The sequence below is a fragment of the Molothrus ater genome, chromosome 5 (genome assembly GCF_012460135.2).
Source record: "Molothrus ater isolate BHLD 08-10-18 breed brown headed cowbird chromosome 5, BPBGC_Mater_1.1, whole genome shotgun sequence".
In the NCBI taxonomy this organism is placed as follows: domain Eukaryota; kingdom Metazoa; phylum Chordata; class Aves; order Passeriformes; family Icteridae; genus Molothrus; species Molothrus ater.
Window position 1 is genome coordinate 22,615,532 of NC_050482.2, and position 26,561 is coordinate 22,642,092.

General features: G+C 38.3%; 1 protein-coding gene across 8 annotated transcripts in view; it reads right to left on the bottom strand.

The window, feature by feature from the left end:
* PTPRZ1 (protein tyrosine phosphatase receptor type Z1) overlaps positions 1 to 26,561 on the bottom strand; it is a 133,647-nt gene that overhangs the window by 48,849 nt on the left and 58,237 nt on the right. For all 8 annotated transcript variants that reach the window (XM_036400607.2, XM_036400612.2, XM_036400611.2 and 5 more), the window contains exons 3-8: positions 8,932 to 9,111; positions 6,955 to 7,106; positions 5,415 to 5,510; positions 5,096 to 5,162; positions 1,555 to 1,712; positions 854 to 1,004 (exon numbers count right to left, since the gene is read on the bottom strand). In XM_036400607.2, coding sequence (XP_036256500.1) covers positions 854 to 1,004; positions 1,555 to 1,712; positions 5,096 to 5,162; positions 5,415 to 5,510; positions 6,955 to 7,106; positions 8,932 to 9,111 — 804 coding nt within the window. The remainder of the gene's footprint in view (positions 1 to 853; positions 1,005 to 1,554; positions 1,713 to 5,095; positions 5,163 to 5,414; positions 5,511 to 6,954; positions 7,107 to 8,931; positions 9,112 to 26,561) is intronic.

Consider the following 26,561-nt stretch of genomic DNA (forward strand, 5'->3'; position numbering starts at 1 on the left):
TGGAGGTAAAAACATAAACACTTCTCTAATGTTCTACATTAAAGAAATCCCATAGTTGCATTTGTGTGTGTCGACATACATGATCACATAAATATGTAAAATTACATGTATGAAACCCCACTTCTAATCAGAACACCTATAGCCTGTGCTTAAGTCATCTGTTCATGTCTAATTAAACACAGTTCAGTGAAACTGAGTTGAAGAATCTACAGGTATTCTCATCCAAGTAGTAACACAGTGCTTCCAGTTTAGAAGTTTCCTATATATTCTTTTGTGCTTGTTAGTATAGGAATAATTGACTTCCATATTTAGTGCCAAATCTTGTTTCCCACTGCTTTATGTACTATTTTGGTCACAGACCTTCTCAAACCTCCCTGAAGTTTAAGGTAAGACTGAGAACAGAATCTGGCTTCTGGAGTTCTCTCCATCTATCACTTTTTAAGCAAACTACTTGAAATTAATTTGGTGACAGCCCTTCAGTCTCTATTGAAAAAGCATCCACACTACACGATAAAGAACCAAATAGGTTTGTAAAACAAAATACTCTTGCAGTCTCTGAAAAGGCAGCTTGGTTGAAGTCTGAAACACATTAAAAGGGCTCTGTAGGGAAGCTTGAACTGACGTGATTGTCACTGAATGCCTGGTCAAGACAAGCATTTAATTTTCCACTCCATTTAATCTGACATGTTTTATGATTGCTGTTTTTTTTCTCTAAAGTGATAGATTTATGACTAATAATACAGTGTGCTACTTTCTACAGAATTTAAAATGAGTAACTGCATACTTGGATGAATCTTGTACTGAAAATTGTCTTTTAACTTGCAAAGAGAGGAATGACAATTCAGTTAAGTACCTGCTTCATGAATCTCTTCTTGTCCAGTGTAAGAGGAAAACACTTGCCCAAAGAACTTATATTGCTGTTCTCTGAAGTTGTTTTGCAGGTAGTCCATCAGCATAACGTAGCCAGACTGCTGCATTGTAAGCACTTCACAGAATACAGCTAACTAGAAGACAAGAGGAAAAAAATAAGTTACAAACCATAAAACTTGACCAGATTCTGCTAATAGGCAAAAGCTCTGGGGAAAAGATGTTGGATAAAGTCTCACAGTTGAGTTATCCTGCATGGCACTGAACTTTTCTTCTGTTCTATCAGTATATCTAATGTTTTACTCAACAAGTATTTTTAAACCACTCAGCTGTTGGAGCTGTATGCTCTGCTCAGCATCACCATGTGTCTGGGGGAATATCCAAAAAGTGTTTTGTACTCCCTTTTATCTGAGCTCGAAGTCCAGACAGCCAGGGATATGTTCTTATCCTATTTTAAGACAAGAAATTGCTCAGATTCTAGTACTAAACCATGAAAAATGAAAAAGATAACACAATTAATATAGATGCTTTCTAATTGTTAACAGCTGATGAAAAACTTCTGACTAGATTAAAGAAAAGCTTTGTTGTTGGGCTGGCAATGAATGCCGTGAGCTTCTACCATATACATGGCAATTTCTCTTTGGTATTATGTATAATTGTTTGGTTTTACTACATTAAACAAATTACCTGGTTTTCAGAAATACTTATGGTATCTTTAAACACAATCCATTCAACTGTTTCAGAGCATGGAGGAGCTGATAGAGAACCATTGTAAGTGTAATATTTGTCTGTTGCATTCGGCAAGAGATTCAGCAAAATAAATGGTTCTAAGGCGGCCTGTTTTCCTGAAAAAATAAAAAAGAAAAATAGAGTCAGATAGTTAAAATACTACCGAAGCAATTAATAAATACAAATCACACTCTTTAAAAGAACTACCATTATAGGAACATGCTAATTTAGAGGCTTTTCAAAATTTAATTTCCAGACAGACTAGAATACAAATAAATCATGAAGTCTTCTATTTCATTTGAAAAAGTATAGCTCAAGCCAAGCCCAACTTTGTTTACTTGGGAAGGTGTAGTAAGTTATTCCAGTAACAAACGGACTAATGTTAGTACATTAGTTCACAAGAATTTTCTCACTGTAAGCTTACATACAAGGTGCCAAACCTTTGTCTCACTCTTGAATTTCAAAGAAAAAAAGTTTATTAAATCTTTGTTCTAGGTCTCATGATACGGCTTCAAACTCCCCCCCCCCCCCAAATTTAATCAAGTTGTTGAGTTTTTTGCAGAAAATCACTGCCTGGGGAACAGTTGCCATGCTAGGCCTGAGGGTTATTATTTCTCATGATAGCAGAAGCAAAATTTCTGTGGATCAGGATTCTTTTTAAAATGGTGATAATATAGTGAAACACTGCAACAGCTTTACACAAATCAGCAAACAATGCAAAGACCTCCTCCAGGAGAACATGTCCTGTGAAAATAATATCAAATCTTTCAGGTCAGCACCTTACTGGGTACCTTTTCAGCTGGGAGTAAGCATGAGGGATTGCTGGAAATCCATCCACAGAAAGCTGTGCCTGCTGGTATGGCAGTAGGGTCCAGCAACAGCAATTGGCATAAATGGTAACAACTTCAGCAAGGCAGACTTTTCAGTCTGTGACAATTATCTGCTTTACTTTCTGGTGCATCTAAAATAATGTTGCTTTTCACACCTTGTAATAGTGTAGATAGCTTATACAACTTACTTCAATGTAAAGTTACTCATTTGAAGTTCCTCCCTAATTGGTAAGTACTTCTGAACATCTAATGAATTTTCATACTGTGCATTAACTCATGCTTTTACAGGTATGTTACTTATTCATCTCTGTACAGATTTCTGACCTTTGTCTGCATAATTCCTTACAAATTTGGTGAGAGCAAAATTGCATTAACAGTTGACTACAAGGGATTGATGCTTTTCTTCTCTGCAGTGACTTCTCTACTGAGTTAAGGTTTAAGAGCTGACTCGTCCCTTCTCTCTCATTCATGTATCATGAAGAGGGAACATTTAGCAGTGAAGAACAAAGCACATCTTCCATTTCTCCTGTCAAAATGCTAATCAGCCCTCAGACAGAAGCTATCATTGCTATCTGGTATGTGTCTAGTTAACACATTTGTCCCTCAGCAAAAATGAAGTCCATTTTATATAGATGGCTGGGGACATGAAACTCTCATTTGTAACAAGAATCCTGCCATATATTTTGCAACTTTGGATTTTAGAATACCCTTTAATGAGACTCACAGCCTAGATTCTCAAAATCAAACACCTAAAAAGAATGATGAAAACCAGAAAGTTTGTCTAGAAGGAAAAGGAGTGCTCCTCTGCAGAGCTTGAGAACTCAGCAACTGTGATTCAAATAAGCACAAGAGAGATATGACTGACAAGGGCACAGACAAGGAGAGATTGTGTGCTTTTCTTCAGAAGAAACAACCTGATTTGGTTATGACCTGAATTTCCTGAGCTCATCTGCATTTTATTCAGGAAAATTGTATTCTAAGCATTGTTGAAGTGCCATGTAGTGGCTGTATCTTGAATCTTGCTCTGATAGTTTTACAGCTCCTTCCAAGGCTGTAGGACAGCATCTGTCTTGATGTATTACTAGTTCTCCTTTTTGTTTCACAGAAGATGACACACAAAAGTAATGAATCTTAACTACTTTATATTTCCACCCCCCATGTCTTTCTAACTTATGAAAGGTGTTCCCTTTTAAATTTGTTGAATAGTGTTTGTTTTCCAGAGGGAAAAAAGAAATCTTGATTTGAATATCACACTTTTGAAGGCTTTTAAAACAGCTTTTTAAATTCAAGCACCATACAAAAAGGAAAACTGAGACCAGGTTTCCTTAAAGTCATGGACATGATGTAAGAATATATCCCTGTCCAAGACAGTGCTCATTCATATTTATGCATCTGCAAAGACACCAGAAACTGAGTTAGAGACATAGCCCAGATCTCTTTGTGCACACTGAAGTTGTGTCTTGATTAGCAACCATTACCAATACAATATATTTGGACTATTTTGGATTTACACAGGAGCTACTGAAAAAAAATTTCTCTCCTCTGAGTCTACTGAACAGTGACAGTCTCACTATTGTGAGACCCTTCTTAGATAGTTATAACAGTCTTACTTGGCTTCCAACCAAATACAAAAACCCTGACATGTATGATTAAGAAGACGTACAAAATAAATCAGATTTATCTGGATTTAGCATTTAAACAGTTACAAATTTCTCATGATAGTTATATTTATTCATTTACATGTCTGTTACAAATATTCTTGGGGTAAATTAATCAGAGAAACATAAGATCTCTCAAGTTGGAAGAAACATGTGAGGATCATCAAGTCCAACTCCTTGCTCCTCACAGGACGATCTAAAACTAAACAATATGACTAAGAGCATTATCCAGATACTTGGTGCCATGACCAGTTACTTCTCTGGGGAGCTTGTTCCCAAGCTGTCCCTGATAACCATCTCAGTGAAGGGCCTTTTCTAATGCCCAATCTGAAGTTCTGACACAGCTTCATCCAATCTCCTCATGTCCTACCACTGGTCAGCAAATGCTTCTCTGTTGCCCCACTTAAAGAAGTTGTTGACTGTGATGAGGCACCCTTCTCCAAGCTGAGCAAAGAGACCTCAGACACTCCTTTCCTCAAGACCTTTCACAATCTTGGTTGCCCTTCTCTGGATGCAGACTAATAGTTTGATGTCCTTCTTACACTGTGGCACCCAGAAGTGCCCCAGCCCTGGAGGTGAGGCTGCCCCGGCTCAGAGCAGAGCAGGACAATCCCCTCCCTTGCCTGGCTGGTGATGCTGTGCATGATGCCCACAGGACAGGATTGGCCCTCCTGGCTGCCAGGGCACTGCTGGCTCCTATTCAACTTCCCATTAAACTAAACCCCAAAACTTTTTCCAAAGGGGTGCTCTTCAGACTGTCCCTCCCTGGTTTGTATACATAACCAGGATTTCCCTTTCCCAGGAGCAGAATCTGGCACTTGCTTATGTTAGATTTCATGTGGTTGGTGATTGTCCATTTCTCATCTGTCCAGATGTGTTCTGTAATTTCTAACAAAATAGACATGACTGAGCAAGAGAGAACCATGCTCCTCAATGTCTTAAATGTTTCATAATCACACTGAAGTGGAATTGAGTTAATCAGTAATCAATAAAAAATGGAGGCAAACTTACCAAAACGACTAACACTATCTACTCCATTAATGATTGGAATGTAATCTGGATTATCTTCTAGTCCAATCTGTTAAAAAGAAATTGCATATTTTAACAGGCTTCATGAAAAAGGGTTGCAAACTACAGTTTACCACCAAAATTATAGATGATTTAAAGCCAAACAAACTTATTTTGCCCATTTGCTTTTCTGCAAGAATAAATTAGAAAGATGGATGAAATTTTTAACTCGGTGATCACACACTGGAACCAGTTAAATTCAGTTTGAACATCTGCTGTGTTTCAAGGCTTATTAAATGACACAAAGATATATTTTGTTTACCTCAAACAAAATTGATAAAGCTCTTAACTTTCCACTTCCTTTAACTGCCTCTTCAAAATCTGTAAACTGATCTGCATCATAGCAGTAGATTTGCATCTGCAATTAAAAATATATTCAAATGTTATATATAAAAAATTGCAAACATTCAGTAATACAATTGCTTATATTCCCATTTTTAGGAAAAAACATCCAAACAAAGTATTTTAAATAAATGTAGGGATTTTTTACCTCTCTCATTTGTGTTATCTGAGGATGCAGAATGGAATTCATCAATAATTAGCTATGTAAAAACAAGCTCTCCTGGAAAGATTAATGTTGCAGGAATTACCCTTTCAAGGAGCACAATGCTTTCCGTGGATAACACAATAAGCTGAGATAACTGGACACCTGACCTAGAGTACTTGGTGAAATCAGTCTGTCCATCAGCGATAAAACATGAATAATATGTCAGGATGTCCCTACTGCATATGCCTTGCAGTAAGTGTAGAAAAACATTGGTAGTATAAGATTATCAGGCTAATCTGACTGCTGTCATGAGCATTGGTTTTGTCACACTCCTTTCTCTCTTTCTCCAGATGCAGCTGGGAAATCTCCTTCAGTGCAGGGTGACCAACGTGTATGGGGGAGTGACTGCTCTTACTGGCTTTCTACGAGATGATGATGGAAGAGAGTATTCTCTGTGATGCCTTGTCAGGGCAGATGGAGTGTGAGTATTCTCTGTGATGCCTTGTCAGGGCAGATGGAGTGTGACAGGGAATTTTAAAGTGGCTAGTGAGGTAAAAGAAATGACACTGTCCAGAGACTGCTCCTGGCTTACCACTCTTCCCCATGTATAGGCCAGCCCTGGCACTATTGCTTTGCTTTCACACAGAAGTTCAAAATGTTTGGAGTGAGGAACAGCACAGTTGCCTGCCACAACTGCCTCTTTTGTACTGGAAGATGACACAATGCCACGTTGAGGGAAGAGAGTTTGGCCTTTGTGCATCCCAGGAAGAGCTGCTCCTCTCCTCCAGCCTGCACCCATGCTGCTGCGACTCATTCTGCCAAAGCAGCCAGGGGGACGCTGGCCTGGCTGCCTGTGAATGCGGCTGCACCCAGGACCTGCTCACGTGGCTCTTGGCACACTACTGCCAGCTCTTTCCAGCCCACACTTTGTATCTGTAAGGCCCAGCAGTCCCCATGGGCTCTCACAAAGCCCTGACTTTGAAAAGTCCATTTACGCTTTAAACAATGAACTGATGTGGAACATGATGGGCCAAATTCATAGGAGCTCAGCATTTCATGGGAGCTTTGTCAGATTAGCAGAACTGACATCTAATATCATCTTAGAAGATGGGAGAAAATGGAGTTTAGACATTCTTAACATGCCACTAACACATTACACTGCCCTTCTAAAATGCATCATTTATTCTTAATTTGGATTTAAGTGAATGATTATATTTGGAAATAGATTTAAGAGATAAACAAAGGAATTTTATAGAGTAGTAATGTCGCAGAATGTCAAATTGTTGAAATCATCAAAATCTATTCTATACTTTACCTCAAGAGGATATTTTTGTCCTTCTAGACTATGTTCTGATCCGTCTGATGACGCGTTGCATTTTCCCCAGTGAAAAGTGATCTTGCTTGCTTTGAATATGGTGTCTAACCCACCTCCACTCACATAATAATCACTTGTCAGGTTAATTTCCACTGAAAAAATTGAGAAAGAGGGAAAAAAATGGAATGTGAATATAAAATCCAGACAAGGCATCTATAACTCTCATATTTCAGTTTTAGGTGCTAGAAGTTAAATATAATATGTTTATTTCTCTGTATTTCATAAGCAATTTGATGGGAAATTGGTTACTTAAACTAAGTAACAAGTGTGGTAATTCACTATTAGCATGGAGAATATGTTTCATTTTATGTTTTAGTTCATAAAATAGTAATTTAATGAAGTGCACTGCATTTCCTGTTATCTGAAACTAGACACAGAACTACACTAAAAAGTTGAGAAAGCTAGTCTAGCTACCAGCTGGCTGTCTAAGAAAATAAGTTCCTGAAGTACCTACCTTCCTGAAAGGGTCTGTGCTTCTAACAAAAAGGAAAATACACACCTGCCCCCCATTTTTACCACAATTCCATATACAAATCATGAGACAACACGACAAAAGAATATTTTAGTCAGCTGTCCTGATGTAAGACTCTTTAGCTGTGGAGCTATCTCCCATGGGAAAAAGCAATGACAGGTCTTCAGCTGGACATAGCTGTACACAAACTGTAGATGGGACAGAGTATTTGTCTTCTGGAGAGAATGAGCAGGATGGGATAGACTGAAGCCCCACATTTTGTCTTTCCCATCTCCAGCAACTGTGAACTGCTTGACTTCTTGATAAAACAGCACTAATGGAGCTCATTTTCCCTACAATTCTTTCCTCAAAACTTTGAAGACCATTTAAACAAGCTTAGCAGTTCCTTGAAAATATCTGGATTGCTGTAGATGAGAAAGATCTCAGTTCACTTTTAAGGACTTTAAAGAACATTTTCTCAGGGGCATTTTGAAAAGACAAAGCAATATTTATCTGAGCTAGTTGAGCAGGAAAAAAGTAAGTGATTTGTGTAGTGATATGTAGAAAGTATACGATAGAAAGAACAGAAATTAGGAACAATGATGCTAAACTGAGCTGAACTAAATCAAACTAAACTAAACTAAACAAAAAAGGCTGATCTAGGGGTCCCACTGGAACTGGTAGAAGGTCAAAGAGAGTTGTTAAGAGATACCTTCCTCCACACCCATGCCCCAAACAAGGAACAGTACTTCTGACAAGCAGCTTTTAGTTTCTGCATTCCTGGATTTATAAGTAGTAGTAAAAAGATTTGTCTGACAATTTAGATGACACCATAAGCTTTTTTCATGGCTTGGAAAAATAGGCACTCGTAGGTATAAATCACTTCTTTCTAAAATGCATTTCTAAGATTGGTAAAACAAATCAGAACTCAAAAGCACACATTTCTCTTCTTTGACTGTTAGGAGGCGTCTATGTGAGTAATTCAGATGAAAGTTTCTCTATTATATGTGTCTATGTGTGGGTGAGATAAATCCCAACCTGAGCTTTTTGTAACTTCAACTCATCCATGAAGTGCCTTCAGATGAGTAGGTAATTTATTCGTACTTTTAAAAAATCATTTTTGCCTACCCATTTCAGACCCTAGATATATAGTAATAATTACCATAATTGCACAGCAAATGCTAACTTACTGTTTAGATTTAATGACATGCCCATGATAGGATGATAGTCACGATGTGATTGCTTTGGCTGTATCTGTCCATGCACATAAACATTTTTGTTTGTGTGATTTCTGTTTCATTTAGCTACTGTCATCACTGTTGTTTTGTTTATTTATTTAATAGATAAATTCAGAATGCACCAGCTAGGTGAAATGAAAATGATTCAGTAAAAGTCCTTGGTTGGTTGTTTGTCCTATATCACTTTTCAGACCTCTTAACTCGAAACATGAAATCTGACTTTTTTACCTGTTTTGCCAGTGTTGCGGATGAAAGTATCTTCCAAAGTTTCCTTTTCCCATCCATGGAATTTAAGTTTCTTCAGATTCACATTAACTTGGGTAAGATCTTCATCTATATTAATAGGCGATTGTTTGGCACCATTACAGGCAGAATATTTCTTGCCCCAGTTCTTTTGGTTCAAAGTTCCTAGAAATCAAAACATTTGGGGTAAATACATTTAAATACTAACTGGCATCCATACATTTTTTATTGTGGTAATGTTAAAACACAGTTTGCAATGTGAGATCGGAGTACGGGCCCTTTTTTAGACTTTGTCTGTAGCAATATTTGCCACTCATTCCTACCTTCAGCAGTTAAGTCACACTCTGAGCACTCTAGACATCCACACATACATTCTTATGAATCTCCAAGGAAAGCATGAAATAACAACAAAACCCTCATGAACAATGTACATGAAACAAAAAAAAAGCTTTCAGATGAATGGAACCAGCATGCAAAAAAACGTGGAAACTGCTGGAAAACTATCCTACCCAAATAACTTTTAATCATTCCAATGTTAATGTTCCTTTTGGACAATTAAGTCATCTATCTGGTAAGGTCTTTAAATATAAAGAAGCAATAAGATATTTTAAGAATTTCTGACACAGAGGGGGAAAGGTAAACTGATTTTACCCTGGAAAATGAAAAAAGGTCGGTGGGGAAAGGTAAACTGACTTTACCCTGGAAAAGGAAAGACCATGAGTGTTGCTCTGTCTGAGAGGCTGGCTGTATGGCCCAGCTGTGCCTGTGGAGGGCTGTGCACTCCCACTCCATCCGTCTCCCTCTGCAGCTGCCCGGCAGAGAGGAGCTCCTGTGCTGCAGCAAGAGCCTTCTCCAGGGCACAGGGGCTGTGTGCCATTTCACTGGGGCCAGCCCAGACACAAATCAGGAACACACACAGCATGCCCTTCACCAAAGACTTGATAATTTTCAGGAAATGGACAAGTACTCCACAAATCAGTATAACACAGTAGCATCAGCTCTGACAATCTCTTGTTTATATAGCATGCTAATATAAATGGAACAATATTTTGTGTATGTTAATGTGTTTGAAAACATATAGATATTTTTCCTGACAGGGATTTCTGGCAATACTTCAAAATGGTAATTAAAACCAAGAGTTAACAATACAGATTCAAGAAAATAGAATGACTTCAGTTAACTTCCCACTTACTAGCAGCTAAGAGCTAATATTAGTGTATGCAGTGCATATATTTGAATTCTACTAGATATGTTGAAATAAACCAATGCTCGTTTACAGGCCAGTCTACCACATCCAAGTCTGTCAGTGAAGATTTGCTATCTGGTACTCCAGGCAAGGACAGAACTCCTATTGCACTCAGAAAACTCACAGGGGGAAGAAGATATGCAGCCAGTCCTGTAACCATGACAATAGGCAGTCATACAAGATGCTCACCTGGGCAGCCAGCTAGAAAGAAACCTGAACTAAATTATTGAACAAGTACAAGTCAAGCCAGTTACCAGTATCAGCTTGCTGCATCAGAATTACTGCAGATGGTATGCAAACACATTTACTGCCTGCAAATAGCAACAGAAGGAACTGTCAGACACAATAGGCAAACAACCCAAAGGGAGATCAAGCCACAGGCTTACGAATGTCAGCATCCTACAGGTGGGGGCTTGAGCCCTGTACCAAGCAAGCACTGGTCCCTTTGGAAATGGCACACTGGGTAAACTTTCAGCTCCACCTCAAGTCAGACTTGTCCTTTAGGTGTCAGTCTTAGTTTATCACCTGGAAAAATAATGCAATATCCTGATTTGTAATGCACTTTCACAAGAAAAGAGTGGCTGATATTTCATCTCCTTCAAAAGTGTCCCTTAAGAAATTCTCAGCTCAAGTCAACTAACACTTGGATATTAATCTGTTCAAGTCTTCTATAGTGAATTTTCTAACAAATGTCGAAGGCTTTTAACATCAAGAAAGAAATTTAAAAAAATAAAATTAGAATAGTTAACTTTTAAAAAGAAAAGCCTCCAAACAGGGTGAGAAAGGACACAAATAACTCGGCTTGCCCTGTGCATTGTTGCAAACAGGCTCCTGTTTCCAGGTCTGATTTCAGACAGCTCAGTGATTTTCCAAGCTGCAGGAAACTCTTTAAAGGTCTCTCTTACACGTTTCTGTCAGTTTGGGTTGAGACAGCTGCCCACAGCCATCCCTTGGAGTTAAGCTGCACTCCCTACTCCATGCTCTATTTCTTTTGCTCCTTTTGACAAAGCCAAACACTTCCTCAGACTCCTGCAGCTGCCCCAAGGCAGTAGAAATCTCCATTCTCTTTCCACTGATATACCAAATCCCATAGCTCACCTGCAGTGTCTCTTTCAGAACATCATCTTTTTTTTCCAACATGCATTTCTGTTATTCTGCTCTTTCCATCACTGACATTAGAACTGACTAAAACCACTATTTTCTTTTTCCCACTATGGTGCTTTTGGAAAATTTCTTCCATGCTTCTTTTGATGAAAGACATTATTGCATTTTTCATCTTGTCTTTAAATTCTCTACTGTCTATGATTATGTTCAGTAAAAACAAGTAAATTAAAATCAAAGAAACTATAATCTCCTTCCAACTTCCACAGTTTTTTATTTTGTGGTTTTGTATGGAGAACTTAAGTTCTACAACTTGGTAGTCATTACTTGTGACTCAGCGTGTAATAAAGTCCTAACATGGATCTCATGATAAAATTTGCAATCTTTGCTCATCCCAGAAGACAGTGTGTAGCTGTATCATTGATAAAAAACTATGGAATAAAATGTACAGGAAATCAATGGCTGTGTCTGATCTGGGGTAGGAACAGGGGGAATCCCCTAAGGAATGGAGTCTGAGAGGGAATGGAGAACTGGAGTCTGGTCATGATGACCCAAATAACATTTGAGCAGCAAAATGCACATTTATGCATGAATTCTGCAAATGCTGGAGTACATATTGGGTGTGTGTATTAGCAAATAGTGCTGAACAATACAAGTAGCATTATAGAGGGAAAAGTTGAGGTTGAGGACCAGATGTCCATACCAGATGTTTTCCAGAAGGTTTTTACCTCAGTCTAGCTGAATGCCCATTGCCTGCTGAAGGGTACTCTCCTGCAACACAATTCCTGTTTGGTACCAGTTAAGATGAACCCATGCCACACACTGTGAGACAACTCTATCTTGCAAACCAAAGCTTAGGAAGTGGGGCACAGACAGGAGATTTGTTTCAAAAGTCCACTCCTGATCTGAACTAAAATGCTAACATAAATGCATCTGGTGTAGGCAGCAGGTGGTGGAACTGCTGCAGTTTATATAAATTGCTGAAAACCAAAGTAAAAATGAAAGAACTGAATGTTTTTAAACAAGAGCAGATTGTTTTACTATAGGTGTTATGATGGAAATCATAAATCAAAGCTGAGCCAGCCATTTTGAAAAATATTGCTGAAATTGAGCTTTGAAAATGACTTCTCCCAAACTGTGCTTTGGAAATCTGAGGAGAACAAAAATACACACAATATATCTTCAAGAGTGCACAGAGGAAGAATGTTTGTCAAAGGTGTCAGATCTGAAAAAGTAACTGGTAACTCATGAAGAATAGAAATAAAACTGAACAAAGTAGATTAAATGGATGCCTGCTATACCATAACCTTTACCACTCTTGTCCAGGGCAGAATGTTTGAAGAAAATTTTCCTAGCCTTTCTTTCTAGGAAATGTTCATATCTAACTCTGCTCCTCAACCTTAGTCCCTATGACTCTACTCCTACAATGAGCATCCAGTTCTCCTTTTGGCTTCCACTTCAGCTCTCACTGAAAGAAAGAAATAGAGGTGCTGGAGTGTGTCCAGAGGACAACAGAGAGGGTGAAGGGTCTGGAGTCCAAATCTTATGAGGAGCTGCTAAGAGAGCTGAGGTTGTTTAGCATGGAGAAAAGGAGGCTCTTTAGGGAAGACCTTTAGTGAAATGGATGTGAATCCTAGGGTTTATTTTATAGATGAAGGACAGCAGAAAAGAGAGATGGATTCTTTACCTCTACTTAATTTCTTCCTCTACATTTTTCATCAGCATTTGATTTCATGATGTTAAAATTACTTCTATAAATATAGATTGGACACACATAGGAGATTAAAGATAACCCCTCTGTGTGGACTGTTAATAATGGATTTGCCTTATCAAAAATGTTATTGACTTATCACTTTGAAGTGTTAAGTGATTTCAATTATTTATTTTTAGCAAACATGTTTTATCTAAGATGTGAAAAACCAGAAATAAGGCCACACAAAGATATGTGTACTTACACTGGGACAAAGTTTAAATTTAGATGCCAAATCAATATTGCTCTGAACTCTAAAATATAGAATCCTTATACCCAAGGTTGCACAATACACTCTGTAATCCTCCAAGGCAGAAGAATGATTTAATTCTCAATCTGGATGAGTACATTACTGGCCCAAAGAGAGAAATTCTGCCAATATGGGTCTTGGGGATCTTACCACAGCTTGTATTCCATAACACTTTGCATTCTAGGGAAACATTATGGTCATCAAAAAACAAATGACTTAAGTTTCACATATTACTGAGTAGAAGGCAATGCTTCTGTGTTATCTTGATCTTCACTGGAATGGTTTTAGGGTTTTGGTTTTTTCTCCTCCAAAATCTCCAACTACTCCCACAACCTGATCACAATCAGTCTCATAAGTTTATAAAAATTCTTAAGATTGGAAAATTCGTGAATTCAATGGATGAAATTACTTGCCCAGACAGAGTTGTAACTACAAAGAAGGAGTTTTGGCTTCCAGGTTTGGGCTTAGCCATTTATTATGCCTGTCTCAGTGGTGCAGTTGCTTGGAGGTTTTCCAGCACTGGATTTCTTGCCAACATCTCAGTCAAGTTTTCAAAAATAAAATTGGGCTGGTTTGGTTAAAGAGAGCCAGCCCAGTGGAGACTAGATCTAGAAAAATTTAATAGCACTTAAACCATCAAAGGTCAACACTGATAGAGTAACTTGCTTATAAATGAGCAGAAGTCAAATACTCTTTATCCCATGGACTTTTTCTGTTACTCATACAGTGACAAAGAAATTAATTCAACACATTTTCTTACTGTGGGGTGTAATACGTCAGATAAAGCAAACAGAATCAACAGAAAATTCTAGTTGCTTTGAAACCAGATGTATTCATGCAAGTCAAATAATCTAATCTCTTATTCCATGTAGCACCTTATTAATTGTTTTTGTATCTAAATATCAGCTTACCTAGACTGTATCTTGTGCATTGTGTCTACGTGCACGTAAACATGGATTAGCTGTGAGAATACCCTGAAAGATAGCACAGCACTAACCTGTAGTCAGCTGAACCCTCTCATTTCAATCTTTCCTTCTCCTCATTTAAAATGTCCTAGACCACTTACGTCTTACTAAAATCTGTCATAGAAGATGTGTCAGGAAAATACTGGTGAAACATTTTGCTATCTTCAGACTATTTCTTCCATTTTTGTTTGCTTGTGTTTTGAGCATAAACTATATGCTTTCTTCATATCCACAGTCACAGAGACATTGCTCAATAAAGTAGTCAAAAACCAAGCAAGTAAGAAAAAATGCTTTGTTTTTCCCACTCTATCCCCAGATAGAACAAACTACAGTTGTTGAGATACAGTGGAAAATTAATCAGCCCCATTAATACAGTGGCTATCTGTTATTTTTTCTTCCTGGGACTCAGTCTGATGATTCATAGTCAGACTAAGTGAATTACTGAGAAAAATGCATAGCAGGATGAATGCCAGTGGACAGCTTTCTTTCATAATGGCAATTGTTTGCCATCTTTCATTGCCTAAAAGATTTGGCCATTGCAGGCTAGTTAGAAATATACAATCAAATACTTCTGTGCTAGAGAAATACAGATTATCACAGATGCTCCATCTGCAGGGTACTCAGTGGGACAGCTGGTCAGACTAGGAGAAGGATTATGGGAGAAATTCAGTCAACCTTTAAGGTACCTCTTTTTTATTATTCTCATCTCATTGCTGCTGAATCTGGATATAGCTGCAGCTAGAGAATCATGTAGTTATATATAATGAAAACTTGCCACATAATTTTTTATAATTACAGTAGTGTTATGATCTAAGCAATATTTTCAACTAAGTATTAAGGAAGGAAGTTTGGTTCAGTGCCAAATGAGAAAATGTCCAATAAAAAGTAACACATACTTCTTCCTGCTTTATTTAATTCTTGACAATATATGAAGCCCTACGTGGGCTTCATAACTTCTAACCTTGTTCCAAGGAATTCAGATTGTAGCAGTTATTTCCTTTATTTTCAGTAATACTTTAAAGAATGAAACTGAGTGACAAGGATAATTTCAAGATCACAAATAACCAGAACTGAAAACAGAACTGGAATATACATGGAACTGACTCACTTTTAGACTAAGAAATAAGCACCAAGAAATAAGGCCTATGGCTTATTTTCCTATAACACGCACACATTTTAATTAGCTGTCAATGTGTCATGGCAACATTTGGTCTCCCATATGAGAGTGTTTGGTCTTCCACAAGAAGAGGACTCCCCACCTGTTTTTCAGCTGTTTCACATGCTGCTAGCAGGGAAGGGAGAATAAAATGGGACAATCACAGGCTTAGGCCTTTCAAACTGTCCCTGATTTGGAGCATAAAAGCAACATTTTTTAAACATGGTAAGGCCCCATGAGCAATTCATCTGTACTTCTTAGAATTAGAGCTTACTCCCAAACATATGATTACTGCACAATGAACAAGTGGATGTTTATTGTCTCTGTTGGTGAACATGGGCATAAATTAAGCTTATGGTGGTATCTCCCTCTTCCCCATATCGTGCAACTGCCATTTTATGAGAAATGGAATGGCTGTTTATGAAAGAAATTGTGTAGACACAAAGGTTGTGCCAATTTTTAACAGGCCTAAAAAATGCACTTTAAAGGACTCTCAGCTGGAGCAAAGGAAGAGAAAGCTATAACCTACTTCAAGCACAGCATTTAGCACCTGTCTGACAAGTGATAGTTCATGCAGTCCCAGGAGATGAGCACAATGAAACTCATCTTCAGCAGCAATAAACCTCATTTTTGCTGGAGTACAGATCACCGTCTAAGTCTAATGACTCGCATTATGGCACTGCGTTAGTCTTCACTTTTCTCTCCTCATTATTACAAAGTAGACTCTACTGTATTTTGGAAATTGTCTTGCGTGACAGAAGTAGGCACTCCCGGCACACTGTTGTAAAGAAACAAAATGCAATGATGAATTTTAGAATAGAGTATATAATCTACTTCTCAGCTCAGCAGATCTAACAATATTGGCTTTCACAGAGAAAATCAATATAGTCTCCTTTTCTTTTCTATTCTGGTATGACCTCCCTCCTGTCCTCTTTCTTTCTTTTTTCTTTCCCCTGCTCTCTTCCCTGTATCCTCCCTCCCTCTTGGACCATTAAATGTTAACAAGCAGTCTGTTTAGTTCCATGAGAAGTCCTGTTGTGGTAGAGCACAGTGGCACTTTTTCCTGTTATCAAACACATGCATTAGTATGTTGCTGCCACCTAGGAAAATAACTTGGGTCAGGACAAGCCTATCTAGAAGAATTTCATAAAGGCCACAGTCATGAGTTCTGATCCAAAGCCTGCTGAATTATAAAAATAATCCACAAGTACGTTCTCTGGGCTTTGAATCAGATAGGCTGTGAGCATATAAAATATCACTATTGAACAACAGTAGTGGAACTGTGAATGCAGAAGTCCCACAACTAGCCATCAAAAAGGTCAGCATTTAACTCTGAATAGCAAAAAGGCATTTATTTCAACTGTAAAGAATAACATAAAGATCATAAAAAGCAAAGACCTAGATAGATATAAACCAAAGGAAGATAAATATAAGTATAAAAGACTATTGGATTTCATCACTGACCAAGGAGTCCTAGAAGCTGTCTGCAGAAAAATCACCCTAATGTCCAAAAGGACATACCAGTAATTCTGGTTCTTTGCTCCCTAGGTTCTCATATTCACACCGTTTCAATTTTTATAAAATGAAGCTCCTAAATATCTCCAGAAGAACATAATACCATAGGAAATTTGGATTACTTTTAGCATATTTTAGCAGGATTTCATATCACAGTTCTATGGGAATTTCAATACACATTCTATTTGCATAATGGTAAGGATAAAATGAGGTGATGGGCAGAAATGTGTTATACAGAACTATATTGAGCTAAATGGATTTCTTACATGCATAAGCCATAGCTTATGCATGTTTATCTCCACAATTGCTTCTCATATTTTATTTTCTGCATTAGAAAGACAGTTCTAGTTCATAAAATGTCCTTTTCGGCAAAGATTTTTGACTACAATTACTAAAAGCTTTGATTCTCTTTCCTTTACCTCCCCAAAACAAAAGAAAATCCTTTGAAAAACGTTAAAAATTAACTCCCTCCTAACATTACACAAACCTTGCTTCACTAATGGCATTATTTTATTTGGACTAAATATAATTTAAGCATTACCATTATGTTTACATTTTGTTGAAAAACTTTGTACAGATGGTTTCATAACTGCCATAGCAATGTCAGTGGATATACTGAACCATTCCTATGATAATCCTTGTTAAGTTTAAAGAATACTATAACCTGATTAGAGTTTTTTGAGATTATCATATCCTCAAAAACTCTTTCTAAACTCTTCCACTGAGAGATATCTGACCCAGTCTTGATGCGATAATGGCATTATGTAAATTACACAGCAGATATTTCTTTCAAGTACTTTTTGCATAAACAATTTGTGCAGATCTCTGTTTTTCCTTTGCAAATATATAAAAAATCCTAACCATCTTTTAAAATCTTTCAGTGCTAAGAACTCTCAAAGTCACCTTCAATGCTGAGTAGTTATTCTCAAGAGTGCAGAGGTAAAAGCTATTCAGCAGTAGGTGCAATCCACCTCAGATTTGGAATTTGCTGCCATTGACAGGATTTTCCCTCACAACTTTTGCATTCTCTCCTACAATGGAAAATGTCTGAAACGAGGATAGAAGCAGCACCAACTGGACAGAGGTACACAACTCATGCATCTTTAGGCAGTTGTGGTCCCACATCTATCTCTATCAGCCAGTAAGTTCTTTAGCCTCACTGTGATAAAACTTACCTAAAAAGTCTTGCTGCTTTTAGGAGCACAGCTTTTTACTTCATATTCTCTGAAATGAAGAATTCATTGCATTGCTTGTGTTCAGGAACAAATAAAAACTGTCGCCTACCTACGCCACCTAAGACAAAAGTTCAGAGTGGGGACGTTTTCTTATCAATATTAAACTTAAATTCACTAAACTCTTAAACAGTTTAATACTTGTTTGTTTTGGTTTTTTTTTTCAAATCCATGGCTAATACACAGAACTATACAATCTAATATAAAATCTTCTTCCATGAAGGTTGGAGTAATCATTTTTCTCCATCATTTCCCTATGAAGAAAGTATTTTTTCATATACCTATAGGAAAGTAGAAGAGGACCTGAAGATCACGTTTCTTATTTTTGTCCCATTATTACCTAGGGATCAAATATATAAGGTACACTTTTTACACTTGCAAATATCGCATTTTTATTTTTTACTAAATAAACCATTTAAGCAAGAAGAGATCTAGCATAGTTTATCACAGTGGAATAAATTTAAGGAATGACTCTTTGTCTATTTATCTATTTTAATCAAGAAGTTATTATGGCAGGATCAAGAGTAACACACTGTATTCCTGACCCACTAACATCACCTAACCATCAAGTGTCTCCCCAGTGCAGAGCAGTAATTTTCTTCTGCACGGAATTATGCTATCACTCACATAAAGGATATTAGTGATTCCCCAGAGGGGACTGAATGCACACAAGTAACTTCAGTAACAAGTCATCTCCAGTACTGAAGAATCCAAACACTTCTTGATTTGTAGGGGGAGATTAAATTTTAATGAAATTTTATTTATTGCTGTTTTTCCTTTCATTCTTGCTCTTGTTGGAAAGTATCACTTTTATACTTAGGAAGAAAATTATTATACTACCTGAAACATCTTATCTTGAATTTAAATATTTTGAAAACACACTTACATTTACTGAATTACTCCAGAATAAAAATTTTCAGACAATCAACTTGTCTATTCAGTCTGCAAAGAGCTGGACAGCCATAACTGAAACAGATCTGCAAGTTGTTAGGACTGTGTACCTGACTGAATTGCAGTTAATCAAGGTAAAGAGACCAAGCCACATTACAGTTCATAGATACCAAAATTTTCATCAAAAGCTCCCCTAAATAGTCTATCACTGTTTGTACCCTAAGACACTGTCAATTTGACTTAGCTGAGGAAGCAAAATCAAAGCCCATTTTGTATCATCATCCCTTGCCACAGTTTCCCAAGGCAGAGATCCAGCTGGTATGGGCCTAGAGACCCTCAGAGCACACAGCCAACAGCACCAAGGGGAAAGCAAAGCCCTGCACCTGCATCTCCTGCCCTGCAGGGACATTCAAGGCAATGCCCATTTTACCACAAAATCCCAGCAGCTACAACCAGGCAGTGTATTTGGAACAATGTGGTTATGCTCCTCAGCCAAAAGAAAGTTATTCACCATCCATATTTTGCATTTTCCATGATAAGGCCTGAGAATAGTTAACAGGGAAGGAAAACAAGTCATCTTCACTCATTCTGCCAGTGGAGTGACATGGAGAGGCCAAAAATTCAAGGATCATTGGGCTTCAAGAAAAGAAGGAGAAGGATGCTGGTTTTGTAGCCCAGCAGCTGGAGCATTCAGCAGGGAAAGAGCAGGGATGACATAAATGGGCTAAAGCAGGCACCTTTCTGCTAACTGGTGTATTCTGAAGAAAATAACTCCCCCTTGTGCTATTTATATGCCTAATGTAGGTGCCTAACTTTGAATTGTGAAGTTTAAGAAGGTATACCTTCTCTACCATCAGCACTGTTACAATGGGACACACTAAACCTTTGTGCTCTTGAGAAGTCTACACAGAACTTACTGCAAAATTCCTCATGTTGCTTCCACTGGCACACATAAACCCTAAATCAGTGTCCATTTCTTCTGCAGTATTTCTCTGGTGTTTTGGTTCTCATTTGAATTAGGTTTCAGCTTCATAACCAGATCAATGTGCACAGTCAGCTATTCTGGTCACAGAACATACTGATGGCCACAAAACACCTTGTGTATCGTTAGTCTGTTCATATAAATAGATCATATTTCTGTAGCAAATCAAACTCCAATTAGAGCAAGAAATTGTTAAAAATTATTAAATATAATCCATTTCTAGTTGTTTTATAGTTGCCACTCCAGCTCAATGGCTAGTTTATGCAATATGGCAACAAATAGCACTGTACACATTTAAAGTTTTCTGACATGCTTCCATAACTATTTAATCAAAGAATCATAGAATGCCAGGTTTGAAGGAACCTCAGTGATCATCTTGTTCAACCTTTCCTAGCAAAAGCACAGAGTAGAGAAGATGGCCCAGCACCCTGTCCAGCTGAATCTTACAAGTGTCCAGGATGGGAAGATCCATTATTCCCTGGGGAGATTATTTCAATGTCTGACTGTTCTCATTCTGAAAAATCTTCCTCTTGTGACCAAACTCACAAAACCTCTATTGACCTAAATTTGCATTAAATTATGATGCCTAATTACTATATTCTCAAACAAGAAACTCAGATTGCATAGTGTCATAGTTTAACCCCAACCAACAACTAAATACCCTGCAGATGTTTGCCCACACCCCACACCCCAGTGGGATGGGAAAGATAATCAGAAAAAGAGTAATGTTACTAACACCCTGATGGGTTGAGAGATGAACAGTTTAATTGAAAATTACAGTAAATTACAAAAGTAATATACTAATGATAACAGTAATGAAAAAGGAGAGAAAAAGAGAGAGGAATAAAACCCAAGAGAAACAAGTGATGCACAATATACTTGTCATCACCCACTGACCCCATTCCCCAGCAGCAACCAGCTCCCAGCCAGCTCCCCTGAGTTTATAGACTGAGTCTGATGGTCTGTAGGGAATACCACCTTGGCCAGTTTGGCTCACCTGTTCTAGCTGTGCTCCCTCACAGATTATTATGCTCTCCTCACTGGCAGAGCATTAGAAACTGAAAAGCACTTGACTTCAGGCAAACACTACTTTGCAAAAACTAAAAATACAGGGTGTTATTAACATTATTTTCATACTTAATTCAAAACACAGCACTGCAGCAGCTAAGAAGCAGAAACTTAACTGTATCCAAGCCAAAACCAGGACACATTAAAGATAATTGTGAAAATTAGAGAAGAAACCTCACCTAGTTTATGCAAACTATAAACCAACCACTTACTGAATATTGAAATATTATTGAAATATTATTTTTCTGTAAGAATTTCTCTTTTGCTTACCATGTGTACTCTACACCACAATGTATCAGTCTCCCCTCTCTCTAATGCTTTGAGGCCCTGTGTATGACTTCTCCCTAATTAGGGTAGCTGTGGATGACTAATGTAGGCATTGATTAAAATTGGGGTGGGAAAAGCAGCCAAAGGTTGTGATCATTAAAAAGAAGATACAGCACCTGATTTTCTAGCTAAGGCATATCACACAGGCAAGGCAGAGAAGCCCAAGTACTGAATCTTCAGCTCTTGGTATAGTTTTGAAGGTATGAAAAGGTTGATCTCATTTTTGAAGAACTTGCACAACATTTACACAGAGATTTCAGTCTAAGGGACTGATCAAAAAAACCCCTGTAGGTAAATTATATGATTCTGCTGCATCAATTCTAAAATAGTGAATAACATATTACATTAGAAGAAGGTGGGAGATGGGGGTGGGAAAGCAAGGCAAAAGCACTATGTAAATGAAAGTTTCTGAGAAAATGCAGAGACAGATTCTTGCATATGTAATTGTGAAGTCTTTGAAAATAATTTCTCTCTGCTGTAGGCAACAGCAGCTTTTCCCTTCATGAGAAAAAGCTCTATCTTGGAATAATACCCAGAATCTTTTGTTTCCAGTACAGCCTACCTCCCTGTGGGGTAACATCAAATCTAGAAGATTCAGTGAGTAGAGTTTCCATGGAATTGTTTCTGCAAAGAACAGATGTTTTTGACTTCACAGAAAATACTGCCAGTTTGTGACTGTGAGTCACAGGAGATCTGGTGAAAACCATTTTTTTTCTATATTGCCTGTACTTTTGCTAATATCCTGTCACACTGCAGTTCTGATAAATAGTTTCTTGACTCATTGTTGTCTTTGAAACTCTTATTCTGTGGAGATTTACCATTGCAAACTTTTATTGAGACTCACTCACCCTTATCATCTCTTAGCTTGCCATGTTAATTTCCTTCCTTCTCTGGTTTCATAATCATCTGCCCTTTGTGTGAGATTCTTACTTGGAATGACCGAACCACAGAACAGGTGGCATGGACCTCGAGGTTCATTGTACAACCCCCCTGCTCAAATCAGGTCATCTAAAGCCAGTTGCCTGGGACCAGGCTTTTGAATATCTGCAGGCATGCAGATTCCACAATTCTGGACAACCCAAGTGAGTGCTCAGTTCCCGTCACAGGAAAAAAAGTGCTTCCCAAAGTTTAAAGGGAACCTCCTGTGTTTCAGATTCTTCCTGTTGTTTTCACTGGACTCTCTCTAATCACAGAATCATAGAATCACAGATCGGGTTGGGTTAGAGGACACCTCAGAATCATCTAGTTCCAACCCCTCTATCATGGACTGGGGCCCCTTTCCCAGACCATATTGCTCAGAGCACCATCAGTACATCCATGACTCCTGTACTGAGGAGTCCAGAATAGTACTCCAGGTGTGGCCTCACCAGGGATGAGAACAGGGGAAGGATCACCTCCCCCTTCCTGCTGGCATCACTCTACCTGGTGCAGCGCAAGTCAACGTTAACCTTTTTTTTTTTGTGCTGCAAGGACACATTGTTAATTCATGACCACCAGGACTTCCAGGTCCTTTCCTACAAAGCTGCTTTACAGCTGGCTGTCTCCAGCATGTGCTAGTGCCTAAGGATCTTCCTTCCCAAGTGCAGGACTTTGCACTTTCCTATGTTCAACTTCACAAGGTTCCTGTCAGCCCACTTCTCCAGTCCGATGAGGTCCCTCAGCACTCCTCAGAGTTGTGTATCACCAACAATCTTGCTGAGGGTCCACTCTGCCCCATCATCCAAATCACTGACCAAGAGAGACAGAGTAGTAACTCTTTCCCAGTATTACTCTTTTCCCATTACACTGAACCTTGTAAAGAAAAAAATAATACAAACTTGTTAAATCAAGTCAGAAAGAAAATGTCTTCACCAGAACTACATAAACTCTATCAGAGCTAAGAGCTCCTGAGGCATTACAAGTACTCTGCACGGCCATCCTGGGCCCCTCTCATTTGTGAGATGAGTGGAGCACACTATTCCACAGCTTGGAAAATCATATTCCATAGGCACATTGGCAATATCAGTAGGCCTAGCCTGAAGAGCAGTGCTCTTGCTTCTGCACTGTCAACCTGTAATATCACTGCTATTCCACCAAACTGAAACACTGAGGGACACCCTGAGGGTCTCATGGTGCTGGCATTCAGTCTCATCAAGGAGGGATTTTTGTTGAAAGTTGTGTCCTTGTCCAACTTCTTAGCTGAGCAGAATTTAATTAAAACATGTCTCCTGAGAACACTTGATCACTGTTCAAATAATCCTCAGCTTGCAGACACAGAGCACTAAGGGAGCTTTACTCCCTGCCCTTGCCCACTCTGCATTCCCACGTCCTTTGACTTGGCTGCAGCTGTATATCTGCATAAACTCCCCCCTTCAGATCAGGTCTGACAACTCCCTCTTTGATAATAAGTAGAGCCCATTGAAAAATTGTAAAGCTTGATCTAACCTTTAATTTGGTACATAATTTAATTTCATATTAGGACAAACTCTCAGTTGCTAAGATAAATATTACCATTACACATACCATAATGGTTCCCTTGTTAATGATGCTGCCGCTGATGGCTAAAAATTTGGCAGATGTCCTTCTCCAGATGTGCTATTTAAATAGCCATTTAGGATTGAGAATTTTCAATCCTCTGAATTATAATTTTTACAGTTCTCACCTGCTACACAGTGGGCATTTTATGGAGAACAAATATGTAAGAACTTACTCCATTTTAACTGGTTTTTAAAACAAAATGTTTTTTTACAAATACTGCAATGGAAACAATGTGTCATTGGCAGTATACTGTTGTCTCTTTTGTATCTGGCCAGGACTGAAATGGTGGTAGCCGACACTGAAAACAAATTTGCCAACTTTCAGCTGCGGTGGGTAATGAGCGCTTAAGGGATAACATATGAGAGAGCTAAAGAAAGGGAGAACTTGCATTCAAGAAGGGTGATTAGTGTTGTGGGTTCCTGTGAAGCATTAACTTGACAGCCACATTCAAGTCAACAATATTTTTGTTCTCTCTTCCCTACTGAAAGTATTGTATCAAAAAGGGACATCAGTTTGCAAATCTGGCATCTACTTACATTGTTTAAAAATCTTACAAGACTCCCATTAGCATAATGGTCCTGACATATATTTCCTGATTTGCTGTATGATATAACTACTGTGGACAACTATAATCATACTCCAATTGCTGCTTTCAAAAGAGGTTTTTAAAAATTGCTCTATTGATCTGAGATGTAAACTGCATCTGCGATGGTATAAACAATATGTCCTGTAGGATGACAACATTAATATTTTATTACTAACTTCTTGCATAGCCTCCTACATGAGCTGTGGAATATAAAAACAACCTTCATTCAAGCAGAGGAGGAAAAACAAAAAGTGAGTATATAAATATATTCTGAGAAATATTTAGTAATTTCAAGATTGCATAAGCTGCATTTCTGCTTAAGATGTTGGGTTTTAAACTGCAGGTTTTCTGCCCTGTATAGCATTTAGAGGATGCTCATTGCAAAATCAAAATCTGGTTAGTCATTTCCAAGAAAACCAGATTTCTTGGTTCGAAGGAGCACATTTGTCATTTGACATCACGTTGTCTATTTTTAGAGGATGCTTTCTCATGAGCATCCATATGCCATTGTTTTACTCTAACAAAAAGAAGAAACTGAGGGGTAACATGGGCACAAGTTTGGCCATCTCTCTGCAGCAGTGCACAGGCTCAATGCAATGTATCTAATGCATCTGGTAAAATATGCCACACAGCCCAAGGCAGGGGGACTTGAAGGGGAGAGCCAGTGCTCATAAATTAATTGCCTTTTTCTCTTCACTGGCGGTACTGAAGGCAGGCACCTTTCAAAGGTCAGTCCAAATGTCCAATCAATTTTCTCTTAATGGCAATGGGAATGGCAATGGCAATGGCAATGGGAATGATGGCCACAGATCATTTTCCGTTGCAAGTGCACTAGTGATTAGAGCATTGGATGAGAAAGCAGTGACTGTCAAGCTGAGAAGAAGCCTGACTTCACCTTGTGGTTTCAGCATTTAGGGTAGGGGAAGGAGGACGAGGGAAAAGTCTGAAGTTCTGTCTTTCCTTTTAGGTTTGTTTTTGTCTTTTACTCAGAGATGATATAATCTGAGAGATAAGGAAGCTTCATCTGGAACCTCAGTTCCAGTGAGCTGTGCTAATTTCCAGGAAAATTGCACCATAGTGTGGGAAGAAGAAAGAAGCTGTAAAAGGTTAGATAAGACTAGTCTCAGTTCATGTAAGAGCCTGCCACTTTGTAGACTCTATGCTGCAAATTTATGTGGAATGTGCAACATGGAGAGCACAAATATGTAAAAAGAAAACCAAATGTATCCCCGAGGGGCATTTCTAATGGAAAAGTATTGCTTGATTTCATTTCACTTTAACTAATTAATAGCAGTGGATGGTTCATTTGAAAATAAAGAAGGGGACAAGTGAGCCTGATGAACATGATGTCCTTATGCAGAGATAGACAACCCTGCTCCTCATACACACCAGCACTTCTGTGCTCTGCTGACAGAAAGTACCCCAGTGATTCCTGACAACTAGAATAGTCACTGCATGGGTTATAAAAATACATCAGAGGAAGAAGAAAGATGTTTTGGAAGAGACAGAGACATTTTTTCCCTGACTGCACCTCTTCATTCAAATCAGCAAAGTGCATAGGCCTGTAAATTACAGTGTCTTAAGCTCCCAGTAGCCTCAAGGGACTGCATAGCTGGAATCAGGTCCTAAATTTGCATATAAATGTATCTTAGGCTAAAGGAGCATCTGCTTACACGTACTCCTGTAATGTACCAGTTTACAATAAAAACATGCAAAAAATTTACAATGTCATGTCAGTGCTCTGGACTGCTCAGAAAACAGAAAGTAGTTTGTGTTTTTTAAAGAACATATGCAAAACTTTGCAAGGTTATGTGGATGCAAGCCTGACATTTAAGAAAGTGACTACAATTGTTTTTTTTCTAGATCTGCTATCGTAGGGTTGGTTTTATTTGTAACTACTCCATCTCTAGGCAAAATTTCTGGCTCCATTATGCAGTATCATTATGACACAAAAAAGAAACCTAACATTATCCTCACAGGGACATGGATTCATCATACACTCCAGGGCAGTTACCTCTGGGAATATTGT